This window comes from Caloenas nicobarica, chromosome 1, assembly GCF_036013445.1.
Source record: "Caloenas nicobarica isolate bCalNic1 chromosome 1, bCalNic1.hap1, whole genome shotgun sequence".
In the NCBI taxonomy this organism is placed as follows: domain Eukaryota; kingdom Metazoa; phylum Chordata; class Aves; order Columbiformes; family Columbidae; genus Caloenas; species Caloenas nicobarica.
Window position 1 is genome coordinate 171197164 of NC_088245.1, and position 18642 is coordinate 171215805.

The 18642-nt window shown below is 41.2% G+C and overlaps 1 protein-coding gene across 12 annotated transcripts in view; it reads right to left on the reverse strand.

Annotated features, from left to right (window-relative positions):
• Nucleotides 1-18642, reverse strand: part of LMO7 (LIM domain 7) — a 133859-nt gene that overhangs the window by 64184 nt on the left and 51033 nt on the right. For 11 of the 12 annotated variants that reach the window (XM_065626732.1, XM_065626729.1, XM_065626741.1 and 8 more), the window contains exon 4: nucleotides 10747-10853. In XM_065626732.1, coding sequence (XP_065482804.1) covers nucleotides 10747-10853 — 107 coding nt within the window. Of the gene's footprint in view, nucleotides 1-10746; nucleotides 10854-11082; nucleotides 11184-18642 lie in introns of those variants that run through there. The other variant, XM_065626738.1, reaches the window with a different exon arrangement.

Here is an 18642-nt window from a genome sequence, read left to right on the forward strand (position 1 = left end):
ACTGATTATTTGTGTAACATGGGACATGGTGACTAGTTGAACCACTTCATCTGCCCCATCTGCTAGCTATCTTGTGTTTCTTTATTTGTTTTAAGCATGCTACTCTGTCCACCTCTCCCCTTCATCCATCATCTCTCTGTCAGGCTCAGGACTCCTACAGTGTTCAACTAAACCTGCAGCAGAATCTGAGAATCGGAGAAATGTCATGAGGGTGAAGATATTCCAGTTCCACAGATTTAAGTTTGGGGAATTTGGGGAGGTGAAGTGAGAGAATGAGGAAAGGGAAAATGATCAAAGGCCAAAGCCTCAGATGTTATTTACGCCACCAGCAAATTCCAGATTACCCACAGCAGCACAGTGACGTGTCATTGTTTTTCCTATTCCTAGTACTTCTTAATAATGCTTAGGTCTTGTTTCTGGGTGGGTTTTTTGGATAATTTGTTTGTCTGTTTGGGGTTTTTTGTGTTGTTGGTTTTGTTTTCCTTTTTTCTTGGACTGGCACTGAAGACTGAATAGATGCAGTCACAAAACACTCACAAAACTCCTAACACCATTATCTCAGGCCTGAGAAGTATCAGCTGTTCCAGAACTCACCATTTTACATACAAAATTGGAATTGTTCTGATTTTCCTGTTCTCACTTAAGTAACCCAAGTTTTCCTTCTATTTTATACATAAAAAAAAGAACTCAGTTTCTGAAAAATTAATCTACAAACTACTATTAAAAACTGTTCACTAGAGTAGCCAACACTGGTAAATTTGGACAGATTAGGATTAGTTTGTGGGATCGTACAGTAATTCCCTAGCTGCACAGATCTGTGATGAAAATACATCACATCTTCAAGTCAAACCATACATAAATATACAGTGCCTTCTGTCAACTTGGGCATTTTTAGCTAATGCTTTACCAAGTACATCCCTCACCTCAGAAAACCATCACAGCTGAGAGCATCTCGCAAACATCAGGTCACGGAGTTAAAAAGAATACGTTACTGCACCATAAATCTGACAAGCATATTTCAGCGTTTATTCACGGGGCACAAGTGGCTGTCTGTAATTTAATAGCCTTTGCAAAAGCAGAAGTATTTTGAACTTAGCCTCCCTTTCCCCGCCCCAGTTAAATATTTTATCATATAACGCATTGGAATCCACGTCAGTTGATGTGTATCTGCACATACTGGGTTCAAAGGTGTGTATGTGTTTACATTTGCAGGTCATTTTTTTTCTAGAAGGGAAAGGAAAGAGGAAATATCATCTACATTAGTCAACCTCCTCACTCTAGTCCCAGCCATCAGCTGCGAAAGCTTTCAGAATTTTTCTTTCTGACTCAGTTTCTGATACCACACTCCCTCCCTGAGCAGACGGGAGCGAGGGGAGGGTGCAGTCAATACGCCGGAGGGCAAGGCTACCGGGAGGACTGGCTCTGCAGGAACCTCATGACATTCAACGAGGACAAAGTCCAAGTCCTGCCACCGGGATGGACTAACCCCGGTGATGGCAGAGTGGGGAGCTGAGACTGGGGGTTCCACTGGGCTGAACATACGCCAGCACCAGACCCTATCAAAATCGGCCAACAGCACCTGGGGCTGCATGAAATGGAGCATGTACAGAAAGCTGGTGGACCAGATCATCTCCCCTTTCCTCAGCTCTCGTTATGCCATGTCTATAATGCTGCTGCCTCCAGTTTGGTGTCCCCTAGTGCAGGAAAGTCACTGGTAAACTGGAGCAAGTTGAGTGGAGGCCACCAGGATGGTCAGGGCTGGAGATCCCAAGCTTCATCATCCAGCTTATTCAGCTTGGAGAACAGTTCTCCAGTTGGGTTTTCTTTTGTTGTGCTTGGATTTTTTCCTATTGTTTCTTACAGACAACAGATCTCTGTCATTCAAAAGAAACATGAAAAGATCACGGCTTTGTGCGGTTAAGCACGGCTGCTATCTAGCACTCTTCATTTCCCTCTCCTCCCTTCTCGTCTTCTAACCACGTGGCGAGACATGATTTCATTTAACTGGTTTCAATGACAAGACAAAAACAACCCTGCAACCCTCCTGACATGTGCTTTATAAAAATATTTGAATTTGTTATTGCATTACCAATTAAGTTCTGTAGTACTCACAGCAGAAAACCTCTTAATGCCACTTCGAAGGATATGAGTGCTCCAATTAACCAGTAATAACAAGTAGAGCTGAAATCTCTTAAAGTGCTGTAACAATAGTATTAATTACAGCTCAGGAATAAGTATGGCGAAAAGTAGGGTTTTGTTTGAAGCAGGATCCGGAACTATCAATACACTGTTCAGCTTTACTCTTTCCATTTACAGAGTATGGTTAACCGACAAACTCCTGTATCCATGGAAAACTTCAAGTCAGCTTCCCCCAGTATTTAAATATAAGAGCTACTCTATTGAATTGTTTGACTAGAGAAAGGCTCATTGAACTTCAGCAATTCAGTGGCAAAATACAATTTAAAATAATACGATAGTGAAGTTGTATACATGTTTCTGTATAATTGAAAACAAAGTAACAAGCTTATTCTTTTTAGAAGTCCTTCAACTTCCAACCTCAGACGCAAACACTTTTTTGGTATGGGGAAAAAAAAAAAAAAAAAACCACACCGAAAAAATACAGGCTTCCTTTTTACCTTCTTTCGTAACTCACTGCTACTCATCCAAATCGCTTTCCTATCTCTACTGCATTGTTTTATAAACTGCATTTAATCCTGGCATGTTAGGGGATTGATACGCATGCTTAAAAGGAACATTGAAAAAGTTTTGTAAAGGCTTGTACCCCCATCAAAAATTAATCCAGAGATAGTTTTGAAATGTAACAGGATCAAAAATGAGGACTTCGAACAAACCAACACCTTTCAGCAGAAAGCAACTGTAACATCCTTCAGCAAATCATTCAGTTTCATAGCACAACTGTTTACATTCCAATACCAGGCTATAGATGTGTGTCACTAGAGATACCCGAATTGCTCTTGATACAACTAACACACGCTAATGTCATTTTTCCCAAATTTGTTCAGACTCCTCCTGTACACTTGTAGGTACAGGTATACAACTCCAGAAGCTTTTCATTCGTAAAGTAGAATCATCTCACAAAACAGATAAATGGTAAAATCAAACACTATCAAGATGATAATTCCATAAAGGATGTATAAATTATTAACTGTTAAATTAGTCAGCAGAAAAAAATGAACAATCTCAAACATTTCTCTTAACAACCAGAAACTTCACAGATAAAGTTGAGAGATTAAATAGCACCACACCTAACACTTTATAGACTTTACACTGAAGAGTTGGAGGTAGATTTCTTGCAGGTACGGTCCAAAGTCTGGAACATATTTTATTGCCTGCAACGGGTTTACTGGAATGATTTAAAGCTTATACAAATTAATGACATGAACATGAATAGTTTACAGTAAGCACAACAGTTTCACAAGACTGACAAAATACACTATTTTCATTTTCTTTACCTCTGCATAACTGTCATCAGTATGAATAAAAGTTAAATATCTGAAATGCATTATCTTGAAAATAGTTATAACCTAAACAAAATAAATAGAGTAATTTCAATGTTCAGAATATGGCTATGCCAAGGAAGATCAGCTGCCATAAATATTACCCATTTCTATGAAAATGACCATAGCAGAAAGAAAATTTCCACACTTACAGAGTCATAGGAACATTTCTAGAGTCACTCGGAAGTGAGGGTGCTGCACTTTTCCATTTCAAGGGAAGTGTCACTAGGAAACTCAGTTACCACAATAAAAGCCTATTACAACCACATGTGTAAGAACTGTTATTTCCCTGGATATAAGGGGAGCGGGGGAAAGCAGCATTCATTGTTCTAAATAAATTTTGGTTAAATGGTTTGCATTTCAGTTTTCAAGACCCAAAAAACCCTGGTTTTTATTCCTTTCATCTCAACTTGCATTCTAAGACAGTTTCTTAACCTTTATGACAAAGTCTTTGAGGTGATTGACTCTGCAGTTACACAGGTGTAAAGCTGGAGACCTTACACAGGTATAAATTTAGGGCTAACTACTACCATATTTGCTGCACTGAAGCACTTGGCTTTCATCCAGTCCATGACTTTCTACTCCACACAAAATAAAAAGGCAGGAAAGGGTGGTTCAATGTTGAGTGTGGGGTATTTTGTTTGTTTTCTTTTTTTCTGTTTTTGTTTATTTGGGTTTTGTTGCTGGTTTTTGTTTTGTTGGTTGTTTCTTTTTATCTTTTTTTTTTTTTAAAGCCAAATTAGAAATAGGTTTTTCAAATCATTAAAATGTGTGTTTCTTGGGAAGAAAAAAAACCAAACAACACACAGTACAGCAAATTCAGGTTCAGTTCCATCATGCACTCTTATTATAAGCATGAAATTATTGAGCAAAAACATTTTCAAGAAACTAGAGTAACTCTGCAAAGATCCAAGTCAGAATTCAGTGTTATCAACAGCAAACACCAGCTCTGACCTACCTGATCACAAACTGACTTGCACTCTCTGTCTCTCTCTGATGCTGTGAGCCAGTACGTGGTCAATTTGCCTCTCTTGGCTCTGCCTCCTTTGAGCAAAATATGTCAGCTCTTCTCAAGGCACAAAATAGGACACAAGTCCCCAAGGAGTATCTTACCACTACACCTCCAGCTTCCAGGTAAGTCCTTTGCCACATGGTTCAAAGATTTGAGTGTTACCAGCAAAGCAACCCTAAAAAACTTCCTCCTAAGGCTGACGGGTGGCAATGCTTTTGCAATTAAAGCTCTCCAAAAACCAGATTTCAAAGAGCACGGAGAAGATTCTCCACTCAAAAAGACCATCTTTTCAGTGGTTTCTATGCAGGTTGCTTTCTTCAGTGTTCTATTTGGCAGTAGTGAAATTCATCCCACAGAACAGAAATTGCACTTTGTCTTTGTGGACCCTGAAGAAGAAAAACACCCTGAGCAGGAAACACAAGTGGAATCAGGAAACCCGGCATATTCCCCAGGACTAGACAGGAAGAACACGAAAGTCATGAGAAACTATCAGCTTGTATAAAAACAAAACAAAAACAAACAACCCACCTCTTCTCTAATTAGAACCTAAAATCTACAGTTATTTTCCTACCACATGAAGAATAAGAAGTTGCTAAAAGATGGAACGTAGAACTGGAAGAAGCCATGTCTTCATTCAACCCCTCTCTGCCTCTGTTTTTCTGCTATTTTCAGGAACCCCATTATATCTGCACATTTAGTGGCTACACTCAAAAAGACAAGTGAGGCAACTTCGTCACTGAAAGGAAGCACTGGCGCTACTGTAATCTGAATTATGGGATAAAGAAGGTAGGTACTAGAGGATCCTTAGTGTTTGGCTTAACTTGGTGATAGAAGGCTTCCTTTTTGACAGCCCCTAAAAGGAGACGGTTGCTTAGTAAGGGACAATAGTTGTGATATGGCAGGTAGTGATTTTGTATGTATGCTTAAAATAGTTTATGTTGATAACAGGGGTATAATTGTTCACCCTTATTAAATGAGAAGAAAACCCTATGAAATGTATCCTATTCCAGATGGATGAAGAGACACAGAGTATATACATACAACCGTATCACTTGGCAACTATTTAATTTCCTCAGGCTTTTATCTTAAAAGCATCTACTCTGTGAAAAATTTTTTTGTGGTATTTTAAATTCAGAAAGTATTATCTCTGAACTAAAATAGAGAACCTGTCTCAAAAAGTCAGCTTCTGAAATGCACGAACACAAGGACAAACATGACAGGGAACAGTTGCAACTTCTCTCCGGTTGGCTCTAGTTATCTACAGAAAGCATGGCATTCAAATTTTTCCAGGGTTTGTTGTTTGCTTTAGGGAATCGGGAAAAATAATTGCGCTAAAGAAGCATTTAACTTGATAAGTTAAAACCATCCAAAGGTTAGAAATGCCAGGGCCAGAGTCAGAGCTCCGTTATTTCATCTCATATATGCACTTAATCCCACTTCAGCAAGACTTCTGACTGGGTTTTCTGTTTGCTTTATACAATTCACACTTTATTTAGTGTAAAGGATTGATAATGAATATGTGAAAAACCACAGAGCAGCAACAAGGTGAAGGCCTTATTCAAACACCAAGTTCTGCAAGGTGCTGAGAGACTTCCAGCTATGTTTGGAGACAATTTATGAATTTCATTCAAGACCTGCTCTAAATATAACCCTCTAGTATTAATATTAATAGAAGCCAAATATTTTTATTTGATATTTTATTGAAGAATGAACAAATATAGTAAACCTTCAATATCAAGACTCAAGGGTCTGTGGTAGCTTTAAAAAAGCTTGCTATTTAGGATTAAGGCAGTGAATTGTTTCATAATGTTTTTGCTCAGCTAAATATTTTCATCTATTAAACCTTTGTTTGGATTTACTATTAGCATGTAATTAGATTCTTTAGGTGGATCTCTCATTTTACAGAATTAGAACTTTTTCCAGATGGAATAATTTGCTTGAAAAACAAGACAAATTTTAGTTATGCCATCCATCTGATTGTTCAGGCTGCCTCCTTTAAAACTGCTATTTGGGATGAGACACTCCCTCAGAATAGCAGTTTGGTGTCTGCCTAAGTGAACTCTCACTTTTAACTCTGTGGCATGATTTTTGTGAGAGCCCTTCCACAGCTGGGAACAACTGGGTGTGTCATCTCTAAAGAGCTGGGTAAGGAAGTGCTTAACATTTTAAAATAGTAACGGTGCTGACAACTGAGAGTCACTAAGCTTGTACTAGATTCTTACTTTTATAGAACTAAAAAAGAATCAAATCAAATATTAAGGCAACCTTGCATTAGTATTTAAAAACCCCAAACTGCTGGCCTTTAAAACAACGTCTCCTCTGATGAAAAATAATAAAATCCTAGGCTAAAAAAAAATCAACTATACTGAAAGAACACATATGCATTTACAAAAATAACTAGCCATGAAACATGAAGATATGCACATGACTGCCGGACATGGCATGTGAGGAATAAGTCCATCTGGATAATCTTTATTGGAACACATGAAGCATTACTGTACTATAGCATTCAGCAATAACTTCTGCAGATTTACAGAAAGACTGAACTATAAATCTCAGACATTAATCCATACTCCCATTTTCATTGGCAGAAAATAAACCATCCATGCCAGTATATTTTTCCACATCGCTCGACTACTAATCTCATCGCTGATCTGGCAAAGCATAGAGTTTGCAAGGCTTTGAAAACAGCAACTAGTAATTTTAACCAGCCCTCTTCACACAAACTTGTGAACAATAAAATTTTAAGGAGCTTTTGCTTTGCAAAAAGGATAATCACATAATCACTTGGAACTACGAGCCTAGATATTTAAGAGGATTCTTGCCCCTCCTGTCCCAGATACGAGCAGTAATTACAGAGGAGGGTTTCACATTATGCCTGTGGATCATCTTGGTTGCAACAGAAAACAAAATACAAGTGAAAGTTGCAACCTCCTTACCAGATAGGAGGATTATTTTTTTAGTACAGCTTCTGGCAAGTCATGAGGAACAGAAGGTCTTTACCTTAACTCACATGACATAAGAACATTACACCACATACAAATATAAGAGAGTTTGGTGTCTGTGAATGGCTTGGCATTATTGTTGATGAGACAGAAAACCAGAGTGCTATCAGCAAAGGTACAGTGAAAGGCGGCAAGCACACCCAGAAATGAGGTACGAGGAGAAAATAACTTTTCCTGCTGGGAAGGGAGCTTGCCCAGGTGGGACGGGACATTGGTCTGAGATGCCAACAGCCTGAGGGTGTAGGATTTCCCACATGGCAAGGAGGAAGAGGTGCCACACGCAACTGCCAGGCAGCAGAGACAGGAGGAGCAGAGGGAACACAGAGGACATCCCTCTCAGAGGGGATGCCTTGCTCCTGCACAGCCTTCCCCTCACCAGAGCCACCAGGTCTACAGAAGGCCGAGCACATCAGGGACAAAGATGCAACCTCCTAGTCAGCGTCAGGCACTGGTTTTGCTCTGACATAAGACAACTCTTGGATCGTCATTAGCATCAGAAGCAGATGCACCCTTTTAACAGCACCCTCCCCTATCTATTTTCAACGTACAAGGCAAATCAGGCATGTTCTTATGCCTGGCAGTACATGCACGTGTCCCACCAGCGCCCTCTTCTCAACCATCACAGCCTGAGAAGCTGACTGTTCAAGCAACAGTTTATTTAATCTATTCTGGGCAGATAAAAAGCATGTGCTAATGGTGGTGCAACAGCAGAACACAGCAATACTGCCCAGGTGTCAAAATACACACTGCTTCAGGCACATGTTAACGTTATCCTGTACAGCCTATCGCAGCTGGTTTAAGATGTGGGCAGTTAGCCTCAGGTGATGCTGGCAAAGTGAATTTGCTTAGGAATCTCAGAAAGCCAAAAATGAAACTCAATCTTTTATTAACAAAACAAAAACAAACAAAACATAATATTAAAGAAGTTTTATCTCTGTGACAAGAAATGATTTAATGCTGAGATCAATGATAACGGAGGACAACACAAAAGCAAGATATAAAACAGTATCTCTTTTCTAAGGCCTGGCATCCTACAAGTTCTGAATAAATTTGTAATTCAGCTTGAATGTATGAAATTACTTATTTCTATTAAATAATTTAAAAATGCTGTCTGATCAAGAACTTGCATCTGATATATTTCTCTCCTGATACACATATGATACTCTCTGGAAACCCTCTGTCCTCAGGGTAATCAAGTGATACATAATTAACTTTTCAATTCAGAGAATTATCTTCACATAGCTTATTTCCTTTATTTCTTGCAATAAAACTTCCCTCCCCAAACTCCTAAAGACATCAAAATGTGCAAGCATAGTTAGGTTACCACTTTACAGAGTGCTCAGAAGTTTTGAATTACTCTGTAAGCATTTTACACACACTGTGGGACCGTCATATGATATATAACGTGTGGAAAATCAAAATTATAGCCATGCACTTTTAATTCGTTTCAATATATGGCTGGAAGCTCTTTTGACGCTAACCCAGACCCCTTGCCTTGCTGTCCATAAGAAGTGCTCAATGGTTAAATTTGCTTTTTTGAAAAACACTAATTAATCTGTTGCCAAGTAGGTATGGTGTAAAACCCCGACTGCCTTATGACGACTTCAAATTCCAGCCTTACATTCTGCTCCCAGAGCTGGGAAAAGAACCAGTGGAGCTGAAAGGATCCAAAAAAAAAAGAAAACAAAAAACAAAAACCACCCACAGCCCTGGTTACAGAGCCACCAGATGAATTTCATGGCTGACCTCACTTGGGCACCACAGTTAACGAAGGGACGAGTTGGACAACGTGCCTTGCACAAGAGTTTGCCAACTCAACCTCCCGGGGTTTCAGCTTGTTGCTATTGACACTGCTGAAGACCAGCTCCTGGCAGCCTCCAACCCTTCCCAGCTACACCCTTGGAGAAAACCTCCACCAAAGTAACTTCAGCGAGGGTTTTGTTGATAATTAAAGCGTGGCAGAGGTTACCAACCCTTTGGCTTTCGGCATGACATAGGAACCAGCGGGGAAAATACCGGTGTCTTGGAAATGCGCCAAGTCCCTAAACACCAAGAGTGAGAAATTACATTTCGGGTATGAGTCAAAGATTGGAAAACGCGTTACCATCTCAAGTATCAGACCTCAAACCGGTACGAACTTTCATTCTGAAACCAGGCAGAGAGTATGTCAACACGCTACCACCCAATCCACCTACAAGAAATTTCTTTCTAATTAAAGCAGTTATGTGTCATTTCACAGTATTTTTTTCCTTGTATTTACGGAAGGATTACTGCCTATTCCTCTTTGATAAAACTGGTAATTTAAGACAAGAATCAATTCTTAACCTGACAGGTTTCCAGCAAAACTAACTAAAGCTTTTCTTTTTTTTTTTTTTCTTTTTTTTTGAGACTTAACAATAAATTCACCCTTTATTCTAAAACAATAAAAACAGCTAATACCGTAACAAAGCAAGACACTCCATGACAATACTTTCCATGACATATTTATCTTAAATCACCTGTTACCTGTCCATATATTACAGCCCTACCTGAATCTCTCAGAAACTAGAAGTCGGGAAACACAACAGTCCTGAAATCTGAGAATCCACTAATTATATTTCAGAACCCAACCATTGCTATTTTACAGGAAAACTGTTTTCTCTGTAAACATGACATTTCCCTCTGTGCAATTCAGTACTTGGGTTTCTATTCGCAGCACACCCGCCCCCGCCCCCCCCACCCCTTTGACAGGAGATGTGACATTGGGTGACAGACACCTGATTAATATTTGGACTGTCAAGACCAGTGGTCCTTTGGGAAAACCATACCTGAGGCACAGAGCCATTCAGATAAGTATCAGAAGTACCAACTCAGCCTTTCAGATTTTACATTGGTAATCTCAAAGCATAAAGGAAAGTGATGCTTTTGATATCATCTAACAATTTTACTCCAAGTTTAAAATAACCTGAACACTTTCCATCTCATATTAAATGCTGTAAATATTCATTAGCAATTAGTTTGCTTGTAAGGCATAATACTACTTCATTTTTTAAATTAAATTTGTGCAAATCTTCTCTACCAGTCTTAATGCTTAAACCCTCACCACAGCATTCAGAACTGTTTGTACCAGATGAAAAGAATAATTTTCCACAAGTAAACATTTTAAAAAAAGACTGTGAGACAGCTTAGAAGGAAAAGGAGAGGGAGAAAAAACCAAAACCACAAAACTCACTTGACTGTAACTCGATTGGACAAATCCTGAAGATCTCCTGGGTGAAAAAGCTGAGCTTCTTTCAGTCCAATATTTTCGCACGCTTTCAGAAAAACATTTATATTATCCTGCGAAGAGAAGTAGAAAGCAGTTGCTTAGTTAAAAGCACTAAGCAGGTTTTGCAAGATGATTAGCGTGAGCCTCTAAATGTCAAAGTCCAGCTCACGGAAATAATACTGGGAAAAAAAAAAAAAAAAACCACACAAACACCAAACAGTCTTCTGGATTGCAAGAGCAGGTTGGTTTCTCAGGCAGCCGGGTTGCGATCGCAGGGACAGAGGGTACGTTAAAGATTACCTGGCATCGGGCAGCGGCGAGCCAGTAGGCAGCAATCTCCACTTTGATGTCAGCTCTGCTCAGCAAACAAACGCCCTCTTCCCAGCTTTGCACGAAAAGCCTCACCTCTTGCCTTTAAAAATAACTCCAGCTACTGACATTCACCACCCAGAAACTCTTGGCAGGGGAGGACGAAGAGGAGGGACACGCTGTTTCTGTGCTCACAGGAGCGATGAGAGAACACTGCACCTGGAGTCTGGGTTTGGTTGCTGAGGAAAAGCTCCGGAGAGACAGAAACCAAACCGTATTCAGCTCTGCTGCTCCCCTTCTTGGGGGGGTTTTCTCTCCTTTGCGTTCCTCCCCTTCCTCTCCACCCTCCCATCTCACACCAATATATAACAAAATATAGGTGCGGTGTATTACAGCACCCACTCGCTGCACCTGCTTCAGATCAGCGGAATAGCAATGTTTAAAAAAAAAAAAAAAATCCAGCGATATAGAGAAAGATTATACAACTTGTGATCTCTTTCCACTTCATAAACAATAGGCAAGAAATTCCTTCTCGTTAAGGTGGAATGCTATCAACAACAAAAGAATGTGCCCTCTTGCGCACTTGCTCCCTTCAGCTGGAAGCCACAGAAAAAGGTACACAAAGTTACTTAATTCATAAACTACGTACAGCCCTGTCATTCAAAAGCTTTGTAAGGCACGCTGCTGGTATCTGAGTCTCACAGTATGGAAAAGGAAATTCATATGCTTTTAACTTTTTTTTTTGACACATACTCACTGGATGTAACAGTTATTCCACCATTTAAAATTTATTAGAAAAAAAAATCCACAAAAAATCCCCAACAGCTGCTTCTAATACATACTTTAAAAAGTAAAACAAACACTTTGGAAAAAAGTAAAACAAACCCAAGAATCCCCAAAACCTTCTGTTTTGAAGGTTCCCTAGGATTCTAGTATTTCTTATCAGTCTGTAAACATGGCTTCATTCAAGGAAAATATTTGAACAAGGTATTATTCCCTGTGCAGGCTGCAGGCTCCGTGTTACCACATCTGCAAGACCCCAAGTGTCTCACACCACGAAGTTTATGCCCCAAAGCGTGACACGCAATGTGCCACAGTGGGGGCTGTCCTGCTGGGGGGGGATGCGACATGACAATGATGATGGGGGACACCATGTGGTGGCAGATGAGGGGAGCGGGCTGGGAAAGATGTAGGACAGACAACCTCCCCACTGCACCAGCTCCTGCGATACCCAAGGGGCTGCCTGCACAAGTGGCCAAGGTGGAGCTTCACGTTGGGGATGCAACCTCAGGAAGGGCATTTACTTTTCCTCTCCATGCAATGCCCCTTTTTCCTTTCTGTGCAACAGACGGCAAGCTGCCTAGATGTGTCAGGTTTATTCAATTAATATCCGAGTGTCACTTCAGCACCGAAACCCCAAGGTTTTGAAAAAGCACTGTTTCTTCTGCATGCAAGTGGCCAGAGGTTAGAGTCCCATTGCGAGAAGATGAGGAACTACTTGTTAAGCAAAAATACCCAAGTATCAGGTCAGTGTTCAGGAGCCCTGGGGAATCCAAGAAACATGAATGTAAGGAAAAGGAAGAAAGCAACAGAGCAGAAGAAACAAGTAGTTGCACGGTAATGAGCAGAACTGAAAGCAACACCAAGGCAAGATGCCTTGACTGGGCTGACCAGTCGCCAAAGCTCAGAGTAAACTCCCAAACGGATGGGTTATGTCAGCTGAACTGAATGAGCACATTGTGCAGGTAAATAAGGAAGAAGAGTAAGAGGTTTAGAGAAATGGATGCTGCCTACACCCTGAGCACAAGGAAACAAAGCAGAGGAGTTGCTCATCAGCGGCTGCTCAGCTGCACAACCACCAAACTGCTGGCGCATGAGAGAAATAAATTTTGAAGGCGACACAGCAATGAAACCTATTAAACATCAGCTCTCTGATAAATAACACTTAGAGCCCCTGAGAACATCACCACCGACATGAGTCAAGCCCTTCAGAAATAGGGCAAAAGCAGGGGGAGACAGCACAGGAGGCAGAACGCACTAGTCACGGTGTCAAAATCTGCCTCCCTCCAAGCTCCCAAGCCAGCAGTCTGGTCACATCTGCCATCTCGCAGGTGACTGCTCCAACACCAGCTCTCCTCCCATCAGGTCTGGAATTCACCCCCAGAGCATCAAGAGGGTTTACCCCAAAGGCTATTGCTTCAGGTTTGGACATTGACACAAAAAGGTATAATTTCAAGAAATCAGCACTTCCAAATACCAACCTTGCCAAGTTATTTTTGACCATCCATAATCACTGCAGTAAATCACTGAAGCTACAGGTCTCAAAATAGCTGGCAGCTGTTTTAAACTCTACCAGAATAATGAACCTGAAAATGAATTTTAAATAGCACTACAGAAATAAGCAGGGGAAAAAATGACACGCTATCAACCTTGCAATTAGATTTATCACTAGAAATGTGAACAGGAACACTGTTCAGTGATTAATGCACTCAAATATAGCAGCCATCATGCTATTCCTTTTACCAATATAACTGTACTTTAATAAGACTCATGGTCCTTGCCACTTCAGCTCCAAAGGGTATACTGCAATCTGAATCTCATCCTATTCCACAAAAAGGATTCTTTTTAAACATTCAGAACTCAAAAGTCTGGAGGAGAACAACACACCAGACCTATCTTCTGGGGACCACAAGTCACCCAAGCAGCGTGCTTGAGGAAAACAAGGATTTCATGCTGTGTCCACAACTGCCCTCTGGCACCAAGGCCTTCCCAACCTCTGTAAACAAATGCAGGCCATTTAAATTTAAGAAGATTCAAATTAGCAGATTTGCAGAGAAAGAGGAGTATGATAAGTAGAAGACAAGGGACATATATAACGAGAACAGGAGAACTCGCTTCCGTTATGCCAATAAAATGGAGCATGAGAGGCAATACTGCTGCCATCTACCAGCACAACAGGAGCAACACCAGGTAGGGTGCAAAGTGTTGCCCAGTCCAAAAGCAAAGATACATGGTCAGGCAGATCAAATATGTTTCTGCAGAAAACAAAGTTTACGACCATTAAAAAAGAAAGCTTTTGAACTGACTAATGGGGACAAAAATCAACTAGTTGATTCTAATACAGAGCTCGATCAATGCATTTCTGTGAGCATCTGAAGTTGGAATTAGCATTATATAATTATAGATCCTAAATCACAACAAAAATAAAGCTTGAAGTCTTAACCACAAAATTCAAGTTCAATTCATTTTGGTATGTTATTGCTACTTCTAAGTGTTTTGGTGGGAGAGGATGAGGAGGCTGGAAGGAGACCGGAGAGAGGCTAGATTTTTTTTTCCCCAGATGCTGTGCACAATACAACAGCAGAGCAATTCAGATGCTCCCAGCACAACTGGAGTTGCCCACAAGCCATATAATACTTACATTAAAAGCACAGCACAGAAGTCTGACTAGGTCATGTTATTACAGTTCAACATTTCGTTTTTGCCTCAAACTTCAAAGTCAGCCACACCCAAAAACTCTGCAAAGCCGTAACACGGCAGATGGAGCCAGCGGTGGGAAGCAGGTCATCCATGAGCAGGCATTTAAACACCACTGTTCAGAGGAATGGCAAATGATACCACATGCTTTCAGGCATGCACCTGCCTTTCAGATCCCCACAGGGCAGTGGTAGCCACAAAACCTTCCCTCTACCTATTGCTCAAACATCCTCCTCTAGCCAACGTTGAGAAAGACACAAGATTGCATGAGACCACATTGAAAGCGAGACTGTGGTCCAAGCCCTCCCTCCAGCATCCTTGCAGAGCAGGGTTGCCTTTCTCACTCCGGCAACTTCATGGACATGAGGAAAGATCTGAGTCTTCCCTGTCCTTCTTTGCCAGCCCTCAGTGCTGCTCCTGCTCCTCAGCACAGGGCAGGGGGCTGCACCAGAGCTCTGCGGTGCCAGCAGGTCCATGGGGCGGGAAGAGCAAGGCTGCTGCTGCAGGGACCATTCCCATCACTGTCCTCCAGGCCACAAAGAAGAAAGAAGCCAGTCACTGTATGGGAAAACATGAGAATATTGACACCTTCCACTGAAAAATAATAATTAAAAAAAAAAAAAATCACAACTGGCAGTGGTGCTGTTTGCAACTGTTACTAGCACCTAATGTACATCACCACGGCAAGACCTAGAGACCAAGATGATGCAGCACTATGAAAAGGAAGACAAACATACAGCACCAGTGAAGTGAGGGAGTACATAGGTTCCTCAGTGCCTAAAAACACAGGGGAAAAAAGAAAGGGCACTTCTAGGATGGAAAAAATAGCATGAACAACAGCGAAATGAGGGAAAAGACAGCAGCAGACATGCAAAAACAATCCAGAACGAGTAGACTTTAAGTAAAAAACAAACAAACAAAAAAAAACCCCACCTCACAAACAACAAAAAAAACCCCACGACCTGAAAAGGGACATGCAGTAGGTAAAATACAACAAGAATTTTTAAAATCTCTGCAGTGAAAGAACACAAAAGTAATCAGTAATTGAGAGGTCTCCATATAAAAATGTATAAATACCATCTTGTTTTCACTACATATGTGCAATGCAACATCACACTAAATTCAGCTTGAGCTGCAATTTAATTAAAAAAAATAAATCCCTCATTATCATTATTATCTAGGTGGGGCAGGAATATTGATTTATTAAACAAGCGTGTAAATACATTTGATTTCTTTAGGGTGCAGTCATGCTGTGTGGTAAGCCTCCCTACTCTCTAGTTAACTGCTTCTCTGAAGCCCTACGCATGCAACCAAACAGTGAGATCTTGTAGACATACAAGTTACGGCACATCTTCCAATTCAGTTGGCATCTGGGAGAAAAACAATTTAATTAACAGTGTTTTTCTATATTTCCTGGCTGCATCAGCCGATAGATGAAGACAGCGCATTGTCTCATGCAAATATCCATCTGTTTCAGTTAAAGCCCTTACTTCTACTGCTGATCAAGTTCTGGTTTTCCTTTTGGTTTTGCTTGTTTGGTTGGTTGGTTTGTTTTGCCCCCTTTGGGGGAGCTGGGGTGTGGGGGGTGAAGATGGTGTGTTTAGTTTAGTTTAGTTTTGTTTTTTCTCCAGAGTAGGAAGAGGAGGATGGGAACATAATTTCATAATAGCACCTGATGCTCCCAGGACCGTGAAGCATATTTGCATGGAAGTATTACAGCATCATGTAGACTGTGACTTGGTGCCAGAAGTTGTTTTCAATCTCCAGGCTCCAAAAAAAAAAAAAAAAAAAAAAAAAAAAGGAAAAAACCTCTCAGTACCTACAGTGCCTAGCAACAAAAACTTTTGACATTTTAGAAGGAGAGACTGATGCATTTTTTTGGCTACAGAATTTTGAAAAATCACCTGAACAGATCATATTTAAGAGGCATGTGTCTTAGCACGACATTTATGAAGACATTTGGAGTCATTTTGAAAGCTTACACTCTGTCTCCCACTGTTCCACATTCACGACAAATCCTCCTTATTGGCACCCGCAGTCTCCTAAGTAAGGGCCTATTTCCATTACAAAAAGAGCTGGTTTTTTAAAGTAGAAAATTATTTTCATAGATGCAGCATTACACAGATCACTAAAGCTTGCTCAAATCAGTTTAATAGAGAATTCAGAGCTGTGTGTTGCAGCAGCATCACCGCGCAGCTACGTGTTGTTTATATTTGGAGGTGGGGTAAGGGAAGAAACCTACAGCAGGAGCTTGTTGAACAAGTCGGGTGACTTGCTCTTCCTCGGAGGTACGTTTCGGTTATTAGCGCTGGGTGCGGGATGGGGGCAGAAGGGGCAAGGGGAGAGAGCAGGGAACGGGGCTGACCCACAGGCCTGGGAGCCAGGATCTCCCAATTACCACCTTGGCCTTGCACGTCGGGATGCTCAGCGCCCATCACTCACTTCTCCCGTCTGCAGGCTCCAGTCCCAGCTCCTGCAGCTCTCTGTATTTCTCAGAAGGCTGCTAATGGGTTCAACATTAAACCAAAAGGAGGAGGAGAAGGAGTGGGTGGAATTGCTGAACTAGTTTTTTTTCCTCCCTTTTGGGGCCCAAAACTAAAAATAATAATTAAATCAATCATCCTGCAGGCATGCTTTGTCTTAAGAGTGACCTCAAGGCTTCTGTTTGGTAAATTATCCCACCTATAACAGTGTGCACAGAGCACGATATTGGCCAAAGATCAGAAACAACGCTAATTGCTTTGCCACTCCCCTCCGTATGCCCTTCGTTGTTTTTCCACATTGTGTAAAATAATAAATTACTGTGATCCTTGACACAAGGATTCCCTGCCCCAGCTCTACTTATGATTACAGACACCAACTTTTCAACGATCCACTTCCAGAATGCCTCTCAAAAAGCAGGCGCTCCCATGGCCAGAGTCCAGGAATGAAGCTTTCTGCACACACTCTCCCCTCATCTTGGTGCTCCCAGTATCAGTAATTGTAAATCACAGCCAGGAAGAGGAACATTGTAATTCACAGGTCTCAGAGTTCAACCATTACAGAAACCACGTTCTGAAGCAGCATTTTGTTTTTGGATAAAAAGGTCCATGTATCCGCCATACTCCAGCTCCATCTATGATGACAGCAGCTGTAAGACCAAGGTGTGTTTGGAAGGATCTTCCCCAGAGTTTGTTCCTCAGCTCCCAGCACTGCCCACCACCCTGTGTAACAGCCAGCAGAAGACCTCTCTGCCCAGCTCACCTCATTGCCTGCAACCTCTTGCAGCACTGAGCTCCACAGTTTCTTTCCAACAAGAGTAATGGGACTGAGGAAAACAACAAAAATTAATGTGTTTTTTTTGAAGACGACGACAGACTTCCAAGTTGACAATTTTCGAGGTGTCTGACATACAAAGGGACCAAGTGTCCCCAATGAACTGAAATCCCTCCCAGATCCATGTCTCTAGAGCATAACCTTTGCTATGACATTACTGCCATATACTACAGCAACAACATGTACCAAATGAGCCTGTTATTGATAAGAGAGAGTGACTACCAAGTTGTAAACCGCAGGTGAGTTTCTGGGATGTCAGTGCTACCAAATAAGGCCAGCTGGAAAGAAAAAGGGCAAAAGTACGGCTTGTGGGCACCCCAGGCAGACATGGCTCGTTAATCAAGAGAGCTCTCTGTACTTCACAGCTTCATCCCATTTTGGACAAGACAAAGGGAATTTAGCTCACCCACTCATAGCCATTCTTACTGTAAAGAAAGTAGAGGCTTGGAAAGCCACTATGGAATAACCATCCAGGGCTACTTCCATGTTTAGACAAGCCTTAACTTCCCCACCGGTTATTTGCATTCCAGTCAAAGTCAAGGGAAGTTTAAAAAAAAAAAAAAAAAAAAGTGATGTGCTTTTCACCCCGAACAGTTTACACAAAACAGATTTACAGGCGAAGTGTGTAAAATACTCCAGCGCCAGGTCACTCCACTACACAGAACTGGAATGACAGTAATCCACTTAAAGGTGAAACTCCCCTGAAGCCTAATGAGTAATACAAGAAGTAAAGACCTCTTGTTCTTGAAAGACAAAGTT